Here is a 20,923-nt window from a genome sequence, read left to right on the forward strand (position 1 = left end):
CGGCTTGGATGCCCTGTTGCTGTGGTGTAGGCTGGCATCTGCAGCTCTGATCCAGCTTCTAGCCTGGGAACCTCCATATGCTGCAGGTTCAGCACTAAAGAGCAAAAAAGAAAAAGAAATTAAGAATGAGGGAGTTCCCGTCGTGGAACAGTGGTTAGCGAATCCGACTAAGGAACCATGAGGTTTCCGGTTCGATCCCTGGCCTTGCTCAGTGGGTTAACGATCCGGCGTTGCCATGAGCTGTGGTGTAGGTTGCAGACGCGGCTCGGATCCCGAGTTGCTGTGGCTCTGGTGTGGGCCGGTGGCTACAGCTCCGATTCGACCCCTAGCCTGGGAACCTCCATATGCCGTGGTAGCGGCCCAAAGAAATAGCAAAAAGACAAAAAAAACAAACAAAAAAAAGAAATTAAGAATGAGATATTTTGACTTCTGAGTTACTTTTTTTTCACACTATTTGACTTTTTAAATGTCAATGCTGATCTTTCATTAGAAATATTTTGCATCCTATCAAACACGTGCTCTTGTGAGGTTTACTGAAATTTTTTTGGTGCTATAGCCTGCAGGTTTTTCCACTATGGGAAAAACACTGATTTGAAATTAACAGTCAATAGGCCCAAGACTCAATTTATCTTGTCAGTACATCTGTACTGCAAAAGAGCAGTTAAATACGAGGTCATTTTGAGTTGCCGGGTCTCCTTACAAACTCCTATAATGCTAATGTGTAATGACAAAATAATTGCTATAACCTGACTTTAATCAAACTGTGCAAAAATATAATTTAAGGGTTTTCACTATGGTTCTCAGGTATGTATACTGTCCACCAAAGGGGACAGTGATTGAGTTTTTCTTAATATGAAGCTGTCTAACCAGGAAGTTATTTTATTGAGACTATATTGACCACCAGAATGACAAAACCCAGACATGAATTCTCAAATTATAAATGATCAAGAAATGCCTTTAATTACAGGAGAAAAACTGAGATCAAAAATGTAATTTACAAAAAAGGAGGCAGTGAAGTCACTGAACACAGGGGAATAAAGGTAAGTAGATATAGCTCAAGGAATGTGCCACTCCCCCTTTTTTCTTACATGTATCTTTAAAAACATACCATATTCGCCAGATTCAGCAGCAAACATAAAAACTGCTCAAGTTGGGTTTTACAAGGCCTCCTTGGTAAGCTGCATGTGTTTTTTGTTTTTGGGTTTTTTGTCTTTTTTTTTTTTAAGGGCCACACCCGTGGCATATGGAGGTTCCCAGACTTAGGGGTCTAATAGGAGCTACAGCTGCAGGCCTATACCACAGCCACAGCAACACCAGATCCCAGCTGCGTCTGCAACCTACACCACGTCTCTCGGCAACGCCAAATCCTTAACCCACTGAGCGAGATCAGGGATTGAACCCATGCATACGTTTTCAAACTAAGGAATGGAAAGTAAAAAAAGGTCATAAAATAAGACTCAAATACGCCAATCTGTACACATGAAAGTATTAGTTTACCAGATATCAGAACATGCATTTATTACTTTTTTCTCACTATTTTGGTCCGGGGGAAATACATTTGGTCTCATTCATCTGTGCCTTGTATAACACCAAGTACAGTCTCCAGCATTTGGTGCTGTAAAATACTTATTTACATTTTCAAAGTAAATACTTTTCCCATGTACTGTTCAGGGCCTGGATATCTCTGCCCAGAAGGCACAATCTGTGAGTTTGCTTTGGTTTCAGAACAGAAAGGAAGCATGTGGAAAACAGGCTGCTGGGGCAGAAGTGTCGTTTTGGCTGCTAGGCACGTGAACCCTGGAAGCTATTTGGGCCTGAGCTATCCAAATCGGTGACCCTGGGGGGGATGTGACAAGCTCAGGCCCTTCCCTGGCTGGCCCAGACGGTCCAAGGCGGTTAGGCAGTCTTCCGAAGTGGCAGGTGGCAGGAACGTGATTCGGAGTGGTCCATTCAATTTCTAACAGGTCCTCTGACAATGGCTGGGTTGCTGGGCCAAGTGCGAAGGCAAGGGAACTTCCTCGCGCCGGTTGTGGGCCCAACAGCTGGAGGCTGGGCAACTCTAGGTGAGTCAATGCCAAGCACAACTCAGTACGTGGGGGGGACAGGGGCTCGTAGCCCTGTTTCCAGCCCCTCCCTGCCAAAGGCCAGCTTCAGCGCGCCCACGAAGCCCTCGTAATTCGCCAGGATAGGGCTCTGTCTCAATATAGGGGACAACCCACTCCTCCGCCGGCCCACTGAGGCGACTGATTAAAAACGCCACCTTGAGGGTGTCACTTAATAATCTGTCCTCGAAAAACCTCATATAAGAGGCCGCTTGGATCTAAAACTCGGGAAGCCGCGTGGAGTCGCTTTTTAAAATCTCAGGAAGAGCTACCGGGCAGGCAGGCGGACGCACCTGGGCCAGCAGGTTGGCTTTCTCGCATAGCAGCCGCCGCACCTGGTCCATGAGCTCAGTGTTCTCCCATGGTTCTGCGGCAGGAGGTCCTGCATCAGGAAGGCCAGCGCGTCCATCGCCGCCCGCCCGCCACGCCGGAAGTGCGTTTAGCTCAGGGGCGGGTCCGGCGGCAGCATGTCGGCATTCCGCGGGCCTGGCCGGGCCTAGGCCCGAGCACTGACGGGCAGGGTCGGTCGAGACTCTTCGCCGGAGAAGCGGGAGTCAGGAAGCCTGAAACCGGCGAGCGGCAGGGAGTGGAGGAGATCTGGGGCTAGGAGACGGGGCGGCGCCGCAGGATAAAGCACCGCGCTCAGCGGAGGAATCTGACTTCGTGGCGGCGCGCAGCGACTTCCGGTGGGCGCCTTCCGTGGCCCGGCGCGCAGGCGCTTAAAGGGGAAGTTCCCGGCAAGAGAGCTGCGCTTTCCTGGGAGGCTGCGGGTTCTCGTACTCTTTCCAAGGTGCTGCGCAGTCCTAAAGTTTATTGAGGGTGTTCCATATTCCTGGCACATTACGCCGCGAGGAGGCAATTCTAGTAAAGCCTTCCGTGCTTGCGGAAACCATTCCCTGGGGTTTCCTGCTCGACGAGGAGCATCTTTAACGCGGAGATGCTCATCTAAGCATCATATCTTGTCTACGCCTCCCGACTCTGTGAAGTCCATGCGAGTTTTTTGGTTGGTTGGTTTTTGTTTTCCTGAAGACACAGGACAGCTCGGGGATTATACCCGCTTCTCTGGCTACAAAGTCAGTGGAATGTTGGTGAAGGCTTCCAGAGTGTCAGGTGTTTGAAGATGAGTTTAAACTTCAGGTGCCGGGCAGGGTCTGTAGATAGGAGATTAACGCCATCCTATGGTTTCCTTAATGAGAGGATCACATCACATCTGGTCCAGTTCAGCCACTGATTACAGGTGCTGGCTGTGAGCCCTACTTCTCTCTCTAATAGGGCTGTGCTCTGACCGCCTTCCTACCTAACCAGTCTCATGTTTTTTCCATCAGTGTGATAAGCTTGCTAAAGAAGACTTCAACCTTTGTGCGTGTGTGACTGCAACTAGCGATTTAAGTGATCACCAGCTGCTTGTTGCCCTCCTGAGTGGACAAAGTTTACCTACAGAACCACTTGCAAGCCCTGGGATTCAGCTTTGTCCCGCTGTTTCCAAATTTGAGGTGCTCAAATATTGACCCCGAGGACCTTCCATGCCAGAACCACCCAAGGTGAAACTCTGGGTAGGAAACTTCAGGAGGGGGATATGACTGTGTTGTTCAAGGGCTAAGAAACTCAAAAATATCTTTTCTTTTTCTTGTTCTTTTTAGGGCTGCACGTGTGGCATGGAAGTTCCCAGGCCAGGGGTCCAATTGGAGCTACAGCTACCTGCCTACACCACAGCCATGCAAGATCTGAGCTGCATCTTGCGACCTACCTACCTACACCACAGCTCATGGCAATGCTAGATCCTTAACCCACCGAGTGAGGCCAGGGTTGGAGCTCACATACTCATGGATACTAGTAGGGTTTGTTACCGCTGAGCTGTGATGGGAACTCCTCAAAAACATATCTTGCTGAGTAGTTACGCTTATGTTTAAGAATATAATTCTTGATTTTTTAGAGGTGAGAACTAATACTTTATGCTATTAGCTTCTATCTGTCATTTACATGGAGATAGTAGATTTTGATTTTGGCTTTTTTCTTTTTTTTTATGGCCACACCTGCAGCGTATGGAAGTTCCTGGGCCAGGGATCGAATATCAGCTGCAGCAGTGGCAGCAAGATCATTTAACCCATTGGGCAGGGCAGGGGATGGAACTCTTGCCTCCACAGTGACCTGAGCCACTGTGATCCTTAACCCACGGTGCCACAGTGGGGACTCCAATTCTGGCTTTTAATTGATGTATTTTTTTTCTGTTGTAGACTACTTTGTATTAACACATTTCCTAATAAAACTACAATTTGCAATTGTGGTAAAACTTTCAAATACAAAAGTATTTGTTACCAATTATGTAAAGTTATGTATCTCAAGAAAGAAAAAAGATACACTTTTAACAAAAAAAAGTTATACTTTTTTTAACAAAAAATGCTTATCTATGGGTGGTAACATTTTCATTTTACATGTCTTTGGATTTTTAAAGTGATGATTGATTTTATAATTAAGGAAAACAATAGAATGCATTAAAATGAAAGAAAAAATTAGGAAAAAATGAAAGAAATGCTTCCCATTTTAAAACAGTATTTATCTGAAGGGAATTTTGGAAACCATAGAGGAGGCATACCTAGCTTAACCAATACTGTGTTTCAAATCTCAGGCTTAATCTGAAGAAGTCCAGTGTTTTTCTGTTCTTTTTGAGCTAGAAATTATTATTATTATTCTGAGGAAAAAGATAACATGTCACCATATTTAATTCATCTAAAAAAAGAAAGCCATCTTCTAAGTCACTATAATTTAGGGACTTTCTCTGGAGCTACAGATAGTATCAAAATGTCATTTAAAGTTTTAGATCCAAAATGAACTCTTTGTCTTCAGTGTAGGAAATATAAAGTTTATGACCCCAAATACAATACTGGAAAATCAGCTCAAAACACTCAGGCTATATTTCCCAATAACCAATAATAGCCGCATATATTCTTTTTCACATATCATGTATCACAAAATATATTTGAAAAAAACATGTTGTCAGACATATGATAGGTTATCTAGTCCTGAGCTTATCTGTTTTGGGATTTCTTATGGTTTTTCTTTTTTTTTTTAAGTCACTGATTTAATCACTTATTATAGGTCTGTTCAGTTTTTCTAGTCACTGTGTGTAATTTGTGTGTTCCTAGGAAATTTTTCCATTTCATTTAATTTATTGGTGAACAATGATTTCTAGAATTCTTTTATTTTTTATTTTTATTTATGTAAAGGTGATTGTAATGTCCCTATCTTCATTTCTGATTTTACTTATTTGTATCTTCTTTTTTCTTTCCCAGTCTAGCTAAAATTTTGTCATTTTGTTGACTTTTTTTTTTTTTCCTCTAAGAACAGACATTTGGTTTCACGGATTCTCTCTATTGTTTTTCTGTCATCTATTTCACTTTTCTTCTAATATTTATTTCTTTCCTTTTGCTAGCTCTGGGTTTAATTTGCTCTTTTTCTGGTTTCTTAAAGTGTGTTATGGACTGAATCGGATCCCCTAAAAATTCGTATATTGAAGCTCTAAGCCTCAGAGTAACTGTATTTGAAAAAAAAAAAAAAAAAAGGCATATAGGGAGGCAGTTAGGGTTAATGAGGTCATAAGGGTAGTTCTGTTTCTCTGAAGAACCCTGACTCATACCTTCTTTTATTCATTTCTAAATCTTCTTTAATCAAGGGTATATTCATGTATATATTCTATAGGAAATTATTTTTCAAGTGTATCCTACCAAAAAAAAAATTCTTCTGACAAGAACCAGGATCATGATTTTTTTTGTGTGTGTGTACTTCCGTATATTCTCAAGATGTTTTTGAAAGGATTTAGAGAATATACAGCGAATGATAGTACACATTTGTTTTGGATAAGGGTGTAGTAGACAATGTTAAATTTATTAAATGTATAAAGGGGGGGTGACTTTTGCCACGGTGGGACTAGCAAGTCCAAAATCCGTAGGGTGAGCTGGCAGGCTGGAGATTCAGGTAAGAGATGATATTGCTGTTCTGAGCCTGAAGGTTGAAAACCAGGTGGAATTTCAATGTTGTGGTCTGGAGGCAGAATTCTTTCTTTGGGAAACTTCAATCTTGTCTCTTAAGGCTGTCAACTGATTGGATGAGGCCCACCCCCATCATGGCAGGTAATCTGCTCACTCTAAAATCAACTGATTCTCAGTATCCGTCACATCCAAAAAAATACCTTCATAGCAACATAAAAACCAGTATATGACCAAACAACTAGTCACCACAGTCTTGCCAGGTTGACACATGAAATCAGCTATATAGGAATTTGATTATTTTAAAATAAAACTGGAAGATACTAGAAGAAGTGGCCAAAACAAAAGTGGGTGTGAGAGAACTCATCTGGATGTTGTTTTTTATTTGACTCACAATTCCTTTAGAAAAGAAATTAAATCAGGAATATTTCAAAATTGTTACTTCTTTTAGGCAAGTCAATGCATAATCATGCACCTATCTGTGAGGTGTTAACCAGAATATATTTCAAATTGCTCAAAGCAATTATGACCAAGAACGGTCTGACTGTCGAATAAATGGTTGTTGTTGTTGTCCAGGATGTACCTTTATCACATGTTGGCTCTCCTTGGGGGATCACTTACAGTGACTCAGGCTGTGAGTTAGGAAATGAGAGATCCCCTGATGTCACATTAGAAAGACTGGTGAGACTCATAAACTTGGCTTGGTGAATGGATAACCTGTGGGGTCGAAATAGAATTTAAAATGGGTATATTTTTCTTGCAGATACCCTTAAGAGACAGCTCTCCTACCTCCTGGAATGAGTGGGCTTTATTTCGACTGGGGCCCCATCCTAAGGTAACAGTCCCTTTTGATCACCTGCTGTCGTGTCTGGAGCCCAGCTATATTTGCCAGCCTTTACAGATGTGTTAGCAGAATCGAATGAATAATGTCTGAAAGCATTTTGGAAGCAATCAAACATTAGAAAGTTGATGACTAGGTATGGCAATGTATTTACTAAAGAGATTGTAAATGTCAGAATTTATCAGAGGACACTTGTTGGTTTTAAAGATTTATGTAATATTTAAATGAATTTTGGCACTTTTGGTAGGAGGGATAGTTTTCTCGAATTTTCAGAGCTTTCAGTGTGGGAAGCAAAGCATTAGGGAATTCTTTGCTTTCAAGGCTTTAATAGCAGAGACAGGAGTGTGGCTTATATGACTACCAGTTTAACAAGGGTTTAGTGGTCCTTTAAAAGACAAGTTCTAGGACCAACTGTTTTAGTTTATTATAAAAAATACCAATCATGAAAAACTGTGAGAAATTAGTACTGTGGGGTCAGAGAAGTGGTCCTTGAAGAAAGAGCACTTGAGTTGACATCTGAAAGACAGGAAGGCATTAACCAGGGAGGAGGCAGATTTTTCAGAAGGTAATGGGCAAAGCCTCTGTTGTCAGGGGAAGTGTGGTGTACCTGAAGACTAAACAAATTCTGGCATGTCCAGAGCGCAGAATGAAAGGGAGAATAGTTCAAGATAGGGCTGGAAGGAGAGGCAGGGACAGGACAGTGGAGGCATCCAGCGGGCTCTCTTATAAGTCTTGATCTTCATCCTAAGAACAAGAGACAGTGTTGAAGTGTTAACAGGGCACATGATTCCTTGTTTCAAAAAGATTACTCTGGCCGTCTTTGGTTAGAGCACATGTGGGGAGACCAGTCAAGGCTATTGTAGTTGTTCAGGCGTGGGCCAGTGGTAGCTTGGATTAGCAGAGGAGTGAGTGAAAGGGAAGCAGATGGCTCTGGGAGTTCTGTAAAGGGTCAGATGGACAGGATGTAGTGTTGCCTTGTCTAGTGAAGGAAAAGCTTGGAACTTTTATGTCCTGAGATAAGAAACATTGGAAGAGGGTCATAGTTATATCTGGGACATGTTGAGCCTACTGCTGCTGATAACTGTCAGCCTCCTCAATCTCAATTCCAGTCCCCATCCTACTGCTAGTTCTTACGCTTGCCGCTCTCTCTCTTTAATAGCTTTGCTCTAGTATTGCATCGCCTACCAGTACCTATAAACAGTTGATCTCTCGTGGTTTCATGGCTTCTCACTCTTTTCTCATCTCGTTGACCACATTAATCAATTTCTCCTCCTTCCATAGCATTGTGATAATCAGCCCCTCACATACATGCTGGACTCCCTTGACCTCCTCTTGTTTCTTTCTGTCTTCTTGGAAAAAAATACAATCCTATTAAAAATCAGTCCTCTACTTGCTGGGGAAAAACGCAAAACCATGCTGAATGAGCTCAATTTATATAATCGTTAATATCGAGCATAAGCTCTCCTGCTGCTGCCCTGAGAGCCAGAAGCAAGCAGGAGAGAACATCCACGAACTCCTACCACATCTGCCCACCACTGACAGGTGTCTTTGTTGTGCCTTTTCTCCCCTTATGACAAAGGAACTAAGTGCTAGCAAAGGCTAACCTCTTCCCTTGTGATCCCATCTCCTCCTAGGACGGACTGCCTGGCAGCAAGAGCAGAGCTCAGAAATGCCCTCCTGTCTTTCTGCCACCATCACTCTTCTCCTCCTCCAAAACCTTCTGACCTCACTTTTATCTCTGGCTGGTGTCTATTTTCTTTCCTTCTCTTCACAGTGAATCTCCTCAAGTGAGTTGTTTGTGTTCACTGCCTCTGTTTTATCTCCTCCAGTTTTCTCTCCACTTTGGGCAGACTTTCAGACTTGGTACTTTACTTACCCTGAATGCATCAAGGTCACTGTGACCTCTTTGTCATTTTCCATCCTTGTCTTATTTGACCCGTTTGGAGCATTTGCTGTCAACATCAAAGATCGGTTTGATAGCAGATTGCTCTTTCTGCCTTGAAACTCTTTCTTCTCTTGGTTTCCAAGCATTACGCACTCTCTCAACTCGACTCTCATCCTCTGGATGCTCCTCCCAGTCTCCTTGGCTAGTTCTTCCTCACCTCCCTGTGTGCTCAGTGTTGAGTGTCCAGTTCTCACCTCCTAGACCTCTTCTCTGACTCCACTTCTGTAGTGATCTTTTCCAGGCTCATGGATTTAAGTACCATGTGGAGAATAGAAGATGTCCCAGTATTCCTCTCCAGCCTAGACCTCTCCCTGAGCTCTCTAGACTTATATATGCAGCTGGTTACTTAAGAGCGCCTCTTGGATGTCTAATGCTGGTCTCAAATTTGGTATGTTCCCAAGTGAGTTTCTGCTCCTCCTTTTTCAACCTGCTCTTTCTGAAGTTTTCTCCATCTAAGAAAATGGAGGAGTTTCCTTGTGGCTCAGTGGTTTAAGGTTCCAGCGCTGTCACTGCTGTGGCTCTGGTTACTTCTGTCCTGGGAACTTCTGCCTGCTGTGGGAACAGCCAAAATAAATAAATGAATAAATAAATAAGTAAAAGAAAAAAAGAAAATGGAAGAGTCATCTTTCCAGCTGCTCTGGTCAGAAACCTGGGAGTTATCTTTGACTCCTCTTTTTCTTCTCAAACCCTGTATCCAAAACATCAGCAAATTCTCTTGGCTCTTCAAAATATATACAGAATCTGATCACTTTTCACCAGTTTAACAGTGATTTGGTCAGAGCCATCATACTTATCTAGCTGGATTACTGCAGTGGCCTCCCTGCTTCTGCCTTCATTCCCCATTTGGTCTACTTCCTGCCCCATGCTCAAAGTGGCACTTTTTTGGGGGGCAGGGGGGACCCTTGCCCATTGTATGTGGAAGTTCCTGGGCCAGGGATCAAACCTTCACCACAACACTGACCTGAGCCACTGCAGTGATATCGCTGGGTCCTTAACCCACTGAACCACCAGGGAACTCTAGAGGAGCACTTTTTTTTTTTTTTTTGTCTTTTTGCCATTTCTTGGGCCACTCCATGGCATATGGAGGTTCCCAGGCTAGGGGTCTAATCGGAGCTATAGCCGCCGGCCTATGCCAGAGCCACAGCAACGTGGGATCCGAGCCTCGTCTGCGACCTATACCACAGCTCACGGCAATGCCGGATCGTTAACCCACTGAGCAAGGGCAGGGACCGAACCCGCAACCTCATGGTTCCTAGTCAGATTCGTTAACCACTGCGCCACGACGGGAACTCCTAGAGGAGCACTTTTATAACATAAGTCAGACTGTGTTATTCTTCTACTCAGAACCCTCTAGTGTCTTCCCGTTTCTTCAGACTAAGAGCCAAATCCTTAGAGTTGCCTCCGAGGCCCAATATCATATAGGCCTCCTGTTAGCACTCTGATTTTTCTCCCTGCTTGCTCCCTTGTTCTCCAGCCTCACCTCCGTGGCCTTACTCTGTTTCTGGAAGGTGCCGTGCATGTGGCCACTTACAGGATTTTGCACTTTTTCTTCCCTCTGCTGAGATGTCCCCTTTCATTGCTTCTTTACCCTTTTCAGGCCTTTTCTCAAATGTCACCCTCTCAGTGAAGCCTTACCTGATCACACTATTTAAAATTTCCTGTTTCTTCCCTACCCTTCCTATTTCCTTCTTCCACTTAGTTTTTCTCCATAGGATTCATCATAGTGAGAAAACTCTGTTTTCATATATTTGTGCTTTTGTTCCTCTTTCCCCAACGGGAATGTAAGTGTGTTGAGGACAGGAACATTATTTGTTTTTTTGTTCACTGTTGTAGCATCAGTTCCTAGAATAGTACTCAACCTGTAGTAGATTCTCAGTATTTGTTGAAAGCATGAATTAGTGAACCCGAGTGCATATAGTTAGTTTATGAGTCTGGAGCTCAGAGAAGAGGTCGGTCTTTCTCTTCTGGGTCTGGCTTTATTAGGTGCGTCTTTCTTTCTTTTCGTAGTTAGTGTAGGTCTTTCTTTCTATTCTGCTTTCTGTCTTTCTTTCTGTCTGCTTTCTTTCGTTCTCTTCTTTCTTTCTTTCTTCTTTCTTCTTTATCTTCTCTCCCTCTCTCTCTCTCTCTCTCTCTCTCTCTCTCTCTTTCTTTCTTTCTTCTTCTTCTTTTTTTTTTTAAGGGCTGTACTCCTGACATATGAAAGTTCCCAGGCTAGGGGTCGAATCAGAGCTACAGCTGCCGGCCTCCATCACAGCCACAGCCACGCCGGATCCAAGCCGTGTCTGCATCCTACACCACAGCTCATGGCAGTGCCGGATCCTTAACCCACTGAGTATGCAGGAGCCCTGATGATCTAACCTGGCCCTGAATATGGTCATGGTGGAAGCAGGTGTGGCCAGGGATCAAACCTGCATCCTCATGGATCCTAGTCAGGTTCATCAACTGCTGAGCCACAAAGGGAGCTCCCAGAGAAGAGGTATTTCTGGGGAAATATATTTGGGACTCATTGTCCTATAGATATGGTAACCATCTATTTAAGTTGGCCCTGAATAGTCTGGGCACAATTGCTAATAGTACCCAACCTTTACATTAAAAAAAAGGCTCTGGTGTCAGTGATAAATTGTGCAGTTCTTCTAAAAAATTTTACAGTAATCGAAACCACAAGACTGGATGGAATTGCCTAGAGAAAGTCTGTAAAGTGAAAACAGAAGAGAATCTAGGAAGAGCCTTTGGTTCTCTAACTTTGAAAGGCTTGTAGACGGGAAGAGTCTGAAAGTGAGACTGAGAGGAAGTGTCAGAGGAGGAGGTGGGAAATCAGAAGCACAAAAGTGGAAAAAGTGGCTCAGAGTTCAGAAAGAAAAACAGGAGTTCCTGCTGTGGCCCTGTGGTCAGTTAACGTAGGTGAGTACAGGAAATAATAGGCTTTTTTTATGCAGGTCATCAGAGTTGATATTTAATAAGAAAAACTACCACCTCTGTTATGGCTCTTATTGCTTCTCTAGTTGCTGCCCCTGGTTGTTGTAACATCTAATTTTCTTCCAAACCCTATGTGCTGGATATTAATTTTTCTATCTTAGCATTTCAAAAATAGGGGCTCAGGAACATGCCTAGATTATTCTCACAGTTAGATATTCAAAAGGACATCTGTCTTCTAACTTTTGTTTCATCTATCCAACATGACCATTTCCTAGTTTGTTATATGAACTGAAGTTATATTTTCAGTATATAACAGTATATAATCCTTATCATGTGATAAAAATGATCAACACATGTTCATCCAAAGATGAAATAAAGGTATTATCTTAAGGATAGGAGAAGCAGAGATGATGTTTTTCTTAAGCACACAATTTTATGCAGAAAGTGAATGAAATATAAAATTTATTTTATAAAATGCTTTAGAAGGTAATATTAATTTCTTCTTTGGTTTGACATTTAAATGCTCAGATTAAAACCTGATCTTCGGAACAAATAATATTATTTTAAAAGTGAAAAAGAGGAGTTCCCATCATGACTCAGTGGTTAACAAACTTGATTAGCATCCATGAGGACATGGGTTTGATCCCTGGCCTTGTTCAGTGGGTTAAGGATCCAGTGTTGCCAAGAGCTGTGGTGTAGGTCCCAGGTGCGGCTCAGATCCCACATTGGTGTGGTTGTGACGTAGGCTGACAGCTATAGCTCCAATTTGACGCCTGGGAACCTCCATATGCCGCAGGTGCAGCCCTAAAGAAGACAAAAAGACCAAAAAAAAAAAGAAGAAAGAAAAGAGGGAGTTCCTGTTGCGGCTATGGCATAATGTTGTCTCTCTGAGGATGTGGGTTCAATCCCTGGCCTGGCTCAGTGGGTTTATAGGATCCAGTGTTGCCACAAGCTGCAGCGTAGGTCACAGATGCGGCTTGGAGCCAATGTGGCTGTGACTGTAGGCCAGCAGTTACACCTCTGATTTGACCCCTAGCCTGGGAACTTCCTTATGCCACAGGTATGGCTGTTAAAAAAAAAAAAAAGGTGAAAAAGAGGAGTTCTGTTGTGGCGAAGTGGGTTAAGGATCCGGTGTTGTCACTGCAGCACTTGGGTTACTGCTGTGGGTGGGTTTGATCCCTATCCTGGGAACTTCCACATGCTGCAGGCACTGCCAAAAAAGAAAAAAAAAGTGAATTCCCATGATGCCTAGAATGGGCCCAGAACAATAGCCTCTGAGGGATATAAGAGAAGCTCATACAAACTAGAGACAGGGGCTTCTTTTGCATATTGGTCTTATGGTCATATTGGTTGTGTAAAAAGCCCTCTTAGCAAAGATGCTTGGTCTTGAGGTTTCCCTGATGAAGGCATCTTTCCTTCATCCCATTCCGCACTCACTAAGCTAAGCTCCTTGAGTATCATCTAGGGGAAATGTTGGATGAAACTAAGTGACTAATAATCCAGGTGAAGCTGAGGACAAGTGCCAGGTCCTGTTTGAGGGAAGAGAATGCTGTGGTCCAGGAGAATAGTGACCACATAAATTGAGGATGCTAGCTTTCAAGAGCAGGTGGCACAAAGGTCATGGGATGGAGAAGCCATTCCTTCTACAGTCTTCAAGGTGGATGGCTGGCAATGGGCAATTTGAACCTGAATTAAAGAACCCTTCTGCACATCCTTCTGAATCTCATGTGTGTGACAGAGAATATCATGGGGGCGTGACGCCCAGGACATTGCCTTCTGTGTTTGTGAAAAGAGAAAACATGCTATGCTCTGCATCAGCCATACTTACTATTTTTAAAAAATCCTTCTTACTTGAGTTTAAATTCTGGCTCTACCATTTACTGCCTGTGTGATGTTTGCAAAACTATTTAATCTCTCTATGCCTCATTTCCCCTGCCTTTAGAATGAGAGCAATAACAGCATCTGTCTCAGGATTACATACGATAAATTAGGGCAGAGAAATTAGCATAGAGCTTGGCATAGTCATGTCAACATGTGTTTCTCAAACAGCTGCCGTAGAGCTGAGCCTGTGCTAGGCACTGAGAATATTGTGATTATTCACAACATTTAGGCACAGCTTCTGCCCTGATGGTGATAACCGGGCACTAAGCAGGTAATCAAATAACCATGAAGTACCAAATTGAGGAAAGTGAAATAACGGAAATGAATCTAGAATCCGGATGGAGAATTGGTGTGTCTGTGTGTCACAGTGTGTAGTGGTTGGGGGTTAGACATACTAAGATTAGTTAGACAGGAAAAACCTCTCTGGAGAGTAATATTTATACTTAGACTTGGATGAAAGAGACAGCTGTGTGGGGTGGAAGGAATGGCATTTCCAGCAGCCAGAATTGCTATGTGAGTATACTAAACAGGCACTCAAAAAAAAAAAAGTGAGCTTCGTGGAGAGTCTTAGGCCACACCCTCAAGGTGGGAGGAAAAAGATTTTTTTAATAACCGAGAGCTAATCTTTTTATCATTTTGTCTGATAGCAGAACGCTTAACCTAGTTACTTTGAGGCAAGTTCTTGGGTGGAGAGTCTGAACCCTAACCACTAGTCCACCAGGACCAGCAGGCTTGATGTTGCTCCCCAATCCTTTGGAGAAAAAAATCTGGCAAAGAGACTTAGAGTAGCGAGGCAAATAAAGTATTTATTAAGCGAGAAGATGAGGAGATACATGGCGGAAAAAGCAGAGGCAGGATCCAGTGCGGGAGGGGTGGCAGGGAGAGGGACAGAGACAGAGAGACAAAGAGAGCCACACGTGCTTTGGAGGTGATTTAAATCACTTGTATGGGAACAGTCCTCCCGGGCTTCCTCTGGCCAATCATCTTGCTTCATCTGGCCTTGAGCCCACATGTGGCCTGACTGAGGGCCCTCCCCTGTGTGCACACAGCATCTTTCAGCCAAGGTGGATTCTAGTGCAAGAGTCTCTGGGAAGTTGAGAGGATATGCTGTGGTCTAGTGCCCCGCCCTTCTCTGACCCCTGAGGAACCTTTCTGCACACGTGTATTTTGGGAGGTCTTCTCAACCTCAAGAATGGGAAATGTGTGGTCTCCTTACCCAAACAGGACACAGCTCTTTCTTGCTCCTGCCATTATCTTTATTTTGTCCACAGGGGACAGATTTCAGTTGTTCAGCCTGGGACCCATCTATCTTCTGCCTCAGGCCGGCTCAGTCATTTCAGAAACCTCTGAGTAAAATTCTGAATTTTGTGTTTTAAAAAATTTTATGACTGCACCTGCAACATATGGAAGTTCCTGGGCCAGGGATTGAATCTGAGCCACAGTTGTGACCACACTGACACTGCAGCAATGCCAGATCCTTTAATCCACTGGGTCGGGCTGGGGATCAAACCTCTGTAGCAACCCAAGCCACTGCAGTCAGATTCTTAACCTACCGCGTCATGGTCCAAACTTCCCAAGTTCTGGATTGGAAATAGCTAATATAGGATTTCCACTTTGGACCTTTCCCCTGAGGCTGTGTCTAAACTCAAGGGAGGTGAAGTGTCCAGGTTGCAGATACCAGCTGTGCCCTGGTGGTTACTGTGATGTAACTCTGTCTGTGCTTTGCTTGTGGGGCTTGATCCTGATCCATCATCTGAGGTCCTAGTGTCCCCTCATGGCCTCTGGTCCCTCTGGAGCCTTCCTTCCTCTGACTTCGAGACCCATCATGGCCACATGCCCAATCCTTCCCATGCATACAGAGTTCTTTAGGGTCGGGAAGGGCCTAAGAGGTGGCCCTTAAGCTCATCTGCCCAGACAATTCACTTCACTATCCATATTTTACCCCTGTAGCCTGGAAATTTTCAAGAGGCTAGAGGCCTTTTTCTTTTTACTTTTTTTTTTTTTAGGGCCACACCTTCAACATATGGAAATTCCTAGGCTAGGGTCAAATCAGAGCTGCAGCTGCGGGCTTTCTGCACAGCCACAGCCACGCCTGATCTGAGCTGCATCTTTGACCTATTCCATAGCTTGTGGCAATGCTGGATCCTTAATCCACTGAGCGAGGCCAGGAATTGAACTCACATCCTCATGGATACTGGTGGGGTTCTTACAGGAACTCCCTAGAGACCTTCCTGAGCTCCACCCTTGGAAGTCAGATGAAGGTGTCGGGGTTTCTCCAGATTCATCTGGGCTCCTCATTAGTTCCCCTTGGAGGCCCCACTTCTTCTTGGACTGACCAGGATTGGGATACAGCCTCCTTTTTTGGAGCCCCTGCTAAATCTATAGTTTCTTATCCCCGTGAGAAAAAAAAAAAAAAGTCTTTCCTCCAAGCCCCAAAGGACTTTTCAAACAAAATAAAAAAGTTGCAAACTATTTCCTTTGGGCTTTGAGTGAGTTTTCAAACAAAAGAAATACAAAACTGACTATGCTTTTTTTCCTGCTTTTCTCCCCCAACTCTGTTTATCTTACAAACTTAGCCTTGAGGCTAGGACTTAAAAACTTTCCCCTTCTGCTCTGGCAGTTGAAAGCCTCAGCTTTCAAGACTTTAGCCTTTGCTTTGCATTTCAAGCACATATTTTGAAATTCAAATACCAAGAATTTGATCTTTTATTTTCTAAACATAGGTCAGTCTCTAAAGCAATAAGGTCCAGCCTAATGTCTATCATTGTTACATAATGTGGTGTAAAATCAATTACTGACTATGAAAAGTATTGATTTCTGGGAGTGCTTGTTGTAGCTTAGTGGGTAACCAACCCATCTAGTATCCATGAGGATGTGGGTTTGATTTCTGGCCTTGCTGAGTGGGTTAAGGATCTGGCACTGCTGTGAGTTGAGGTATAGGCTGGCAGCTGCAGCTCCGATTTGACCCCTAGTGTGGAAACTTCCATATGCTGTGTTGTCCTAAAAAAACAAACAAACAAAAATTAATTTCAGTTTCCAAATGTTACCATTGCCACTTAAGCATTATTAGCTCACTCAAAGACCTTTTAACTATTCTGTCAGATTTGTCTGGCAACTTCTCAGTGGTTCTGAGACAGGAGGAAAGGGGTCAGGGCACAACCCCTAAAAGAATGACATAGTCCTTGAGGATAAGACAAAAACTGGTCAGAACCAGGCAGGTCCAAGATGGTGGATGATCTGACTTCCAGTGGACCTTGAGTTCCACCATAGCTCACTGTAACACGTTAGCTGAATGACAGGCCCACAGGAGCCAAGGCCAATCATTAGAGGCCAAAAAGTGGGCAGTGGCCCAATTCCTGGAAAACCCCACCCCTTCCCAGAAATAGTTGGAATAATCCTCCCACTCATTAGCCTATGAAATTGCCCAGCCCGTATTTCAGGGGCTCTCAGCTCTTGGCTTCTGAGATGGCCCACCCTTTGTCTATCTCTCAGCAAATCTACTTCTTACTTTTCATTTTGCCTCTTGCTGAATTCCTTCTGTGCTGAGACATAAAGAACCTGAACTTGGAGTTCCCGTCGTGGTGCAGTGGTTAACGAATCCGACTAGGAACCATGAGGTTGCGGGTTCGGTCCCTGCCCTTGCTCAGTGGGTTGACGATCCGGCGTTGCTGTGAGCTGTGGTGTAGCGTTGCTGTGAGCTGTGGTGTAGGTCGCAGATGCGGCTCGGATCCCACGTTGCTGTGGCTCTGGCATAGGCTGGCGGCTACAGCTCCAATTCGACCCCTAGCCTGGGAACCTCCATATGCCGTGGGAGCGTCCCAAGAAATAGCAAAAAGAAAAAAAAAAAAACCTGAACTTAAGTGGGTCCTGGGACCAGGTGTGTGATTTGACTTAACAAACTGGATTCAAGGCCCAATCTGGGCTTTGGCTGGTTTTGAGTCCCAATCTGAGGTGTGTGGTTTCCGTTCTAGTGGTCCATGCCCCTCCCCCACCTACACTAAAGCCAAACTGTGTGGTTCATTATCTTCTCCTCTTTGTCCACCCACCATCCAGGATGACCTCCACAGCCCCTTGCTCCAATCTTGGGGTCCTTTCACTTCTTCCCTGGGGATTGTTCAGCAGTCTCCTACAGGGTTGCTCAAGATCTTGTTGTCCTCCAGGATTCCACCTTAAACTCAGAGATCTTGCCTCCAGCCCTGCCAGCTTCTTTGTTCTTGAGCTAGACTTTCAACCTCATGTCTAGTCCATAACTTATTTTCCTCCTCCTTAAAAAGTGCCCTGTGGCTTAATATCCTTCCCACTTGGATCCCATTGGTTAAGTGCAATCTAAACTGTTAAAGGAAAATTCCAGTAGTCATAAAGTTTGAAAAGGTCCAACTGGTTTTATTCAGCATTTCACATGCTGGGCAGCATCCAGATTCATGGATGCTGAGAGAAAGGAGCTCCGAAGAGCTGTACGAGGCGAGAAATTTTTATAGACCGTGGAATGAAGAAGTTTGCTGATTGGTCAAAGCAGAGTTACTTTTCTTACAGGGAACAAAGGGACATCTTGGAGCTGGCCTGGTAACTTGTGCTGACCAGGAAGGCACTGGTTGGTGCACCTAGGCCTTCGTTTCCTGGAAGAGCCCAACATGGACACTGGCTAAGTTTTAGCTTGCTGATTGAGGCTTAGCATGAGTGACTTCCTCTTGGGCCTACTGTAGATATTTTAACACACCTGTACCTGACGTCATGTGACTGGGGCACTGGGCCCCATTGTAGAGGAGTGTTTGCAGACCTCAGCTGGGTCTCAGTGTCCTTTCCCTTTCCCTTTCCCTTTCCCCTGCTCCTTTTTCTACTGGACTCTAAGCTGCTCAAGAGTGTTCCTGGGTCTTATACCTTGGAATCTTTAGTATCTAATACTCTTCTTAGGACCAATCCCCTGATCAATAAATGTTTGTTGAGTGAATAAAGAAAAAAGCATTGCTTATTCTTATTTTTAAAATTTTTATTTATTTTTACTTTTTATTTTTTATTTTCTGTCTTTTTATGGCCACACCCGCAGCATATGGAAGTTCCCAGGGGTTGAATCAGAGCTGTAGCTGCCGGCCTACACCACAGCCACAGCAACACCAGATCCGAGCCATGTCTGTGACCTACACCACAGCTCATGGCAACCCCGGATCCTTAACCCAGCTAACAAGGCCAGGGATTGATCCTGCATCCTCATGGATACTAGTCAGATTTGTTTACCACTGAGCCACGACGGGGAACTCCAGTAATGCTTATTGTTAAAATAAAGTAATATTTTATATTAATTTGTTCACTCTTTAGTCATTCAAAGGGGCTAAATACAGTAATTCAAAAGTGTTGAATAGAGAAACGTGAAATTATTTAGATTTAGAACATTAAAGAATGAGGAAAAATTGAGTTAGCATACTTTATAGTTAATTCTGGCTCTTAAAATACTCCATTTTGGAGCTTCCTTGTGGCTCAGTGGGTTAAGGATCTGGCATTGTCTCTGCTGCAGCTCTGGTTCAATCCCTGGCCTGGGAACCTTCACATGCTATGAGCGTGGCAAAAAAAAAATTCCATTTTTACAATAGTCTCACCCATATGTCTTTTTTTTCTTTTTCATTTTAGGGTTGCATCCATGGCATATGGAGGCACTCAGGCTAGGGGTTGAATCAGAGCTATAGTTGCCAGCCTATGCCACAGCAACGCCAGATCAGAGCCATGTCTGTGACCTACACCACAGCTCACGGCAGCACTGGATCCTTAACCTACTGAGTGAGGCCAGGGATGGCACCCAAAACCTCATGGTTCCTAGTCAGATTCATTTCTGCTGTACCACCATGGGAACTTCTCACCTATATTTCTGTTTATTTGAAATACAGAAATTAATACAGACTCATTTTAATTTTTTTAATTTTTTTTGGCTATGTTGGCAGCATGCAGAAATTCCTGGGCCAGGGATTGATCCTGTGCCACAGCTGTAACCAGAGCCACAGTAATGACAATGCTGGATCCTTAACCCATTGAGCCATAAGGGTACTCCCTGCGAACTCATTTTTAGCTATTAAGGTCTAAAGAATAATTCTTCTCTGATAGCAAAATCTCTGTGTAGTATAATGTTACTCTCCTATGGTAGTGTAATTTACCTAAAGTAAAATGCACTCATTATAAGTGTATAGTTTAATGAGTTTTTTTTTTTTTTTTGGCCACCCCCCTAAGCATGCAGGGATTGAACCTGAGCCACAGCAGCGACCTGAGCTATAGCAGTGACAACACCAGATCCTTAACCTGCTGAGCTACAAGGGAACTTCAAGTTCAGTGAGGTTTGACACATGTGTACACTTATATACCACTAACAGTAAAGATGTAGACATTTCCCCAAAAGTTCCCCAAAAGTTCTTTTGAGTTGGTTTTCAGTCACCTCTCCATATCCCCGAGCCCCAGATGATCACTGATCTGCTATCAACTATAGTTTCTTTAGCTTTTTCTAGAATTTCATATAAATGGAATCATATTGTAGGTACTCTATGGTGTCTGGTTTCTTTTGCTCAGTACATTGTTGGACTTTATCAATATTGTTGCCTCTATTTGCCGCAATTTGTGTAGCCATACGTTGTCGATAGACTTGGAGGTTGTTTTAGTTTCTGGCTACGATGAGTGAAGCTGCGGTCAACGTTCATGCACAAGTTTTTCATTTTTCTTGGGTAACCACCCAGGAGTAGACTGCGTGGGTCTTAGGGTAAGGTGTAAGTTTAGTGTTATGAGAAACTATCAAATTATTTTCCAGGGTGGTTGTAACATTTTATATTCCCATTAGAGTTCTAGTTGCTCCGTACCTTACCATATTTCATCAGCACTTGGCATTGTCAGTTCCTTTTAATTTTCCTCTTTCTGCTGAGTATGTAATGATATTTCACTGTTTAAATTTATATTTCTGTGATAACTAATGATGTTGAGAAGTCCTCATGTGCTTATAGGCAGTTAGTAATATATTCCTCTTCTGAAGTGTTTGTTTAAACATTGGCAAGTTTTAGTTGGGTTGTTTTCTTATTGAGTTGCAAGAGTCACGAATATATATGTCAGGTATACACATTGTGAGTATTTTCTCCTGATCTGTAGTTGGCATTTTTATTTTCGTAGCAGTGTTTTTCAGACAGCAGAAAATTTTAATTTTGAAGTCCCATTTACCAATTATTTTATGGTTTGTGCTTTCTGCGTTTTATCTAAGAAACCTTTGCCTGCTCTGTGGTTGCAAAGACTA

At 43.5% G+C, this 20,923-nt stretch overlaps 1 protein-coding gene and 1 long non-coding RNA gene across 2 annotated transcripts in view; one reads left to right on the plus strand and one right to left on the minus strand.

Annotated features, from left to right (window-relative positions):
• Positions 1 to 1,488: 1,488 nt before the first annotated feature.
• LOC125134453 (uncharacterized) lies at positions 1,489 to 2,958 on the minus strand. The gene has a single exon (XM_047793785.1). It carries the CDS (start codon positions 2,941 to 2,943, stop codon positions 2,599 to 2,601), a length of 345 nt encoding a protein of 114 aa, XP_047649741.1. The 5' UTR covers positions 2,944 to 2,958; the 3' UTR covers positions 1,489 to 2,598.
• A 157-nt stretch (positions 2,959 to 3,115) lies between these two features.
• LOC125134454 (uncharacterized) overlaps positions 3,116 to 20,923 on the plus strand; it is a 61,637-nt gene continuing 43,829 nt past the window's right edge. Inside the window, exons 1-3 of the long non-coding RNA XR_007136637.1 lie at positions 3,116 to 3,339; positions 3,428 to 3,643; positions 6,849 to 6,920. This is a non-coding gene — a long non-coding RNA (uncharacterized LOC125134454). The remainder of the gene's footprint in view (positions 3,340 to 3,427; positions 3,644 to 6,848; positions 6,921 to 20,923) is intronic.

The sequence above is a fragment of the Phacochoerus africanus genome, chromosome 8, assembly GCF_016906955.1.
Source record: "Phacochoerus africanus isolate WHEZ1 chromosome 8, ROS_Pafr_v1, whole genome shotgun sequence".
Lineage (NCBI taxonomy): Eukaryota > Metazoa > Chordata > Mammalia > Artiodactyla > Suidae > Phacochoerus > Phacochoerus africanus.

Bases quoted from the DNA above. Each gene is read 5' to 3' on its own strand.
- LOC125134453 (XM_047793785.1), bottom strand. From the start codon at position 2,943: ATGTGCCAGGAATATGGAACACCCTCAATAAACTTTAGGACTGCGCAG.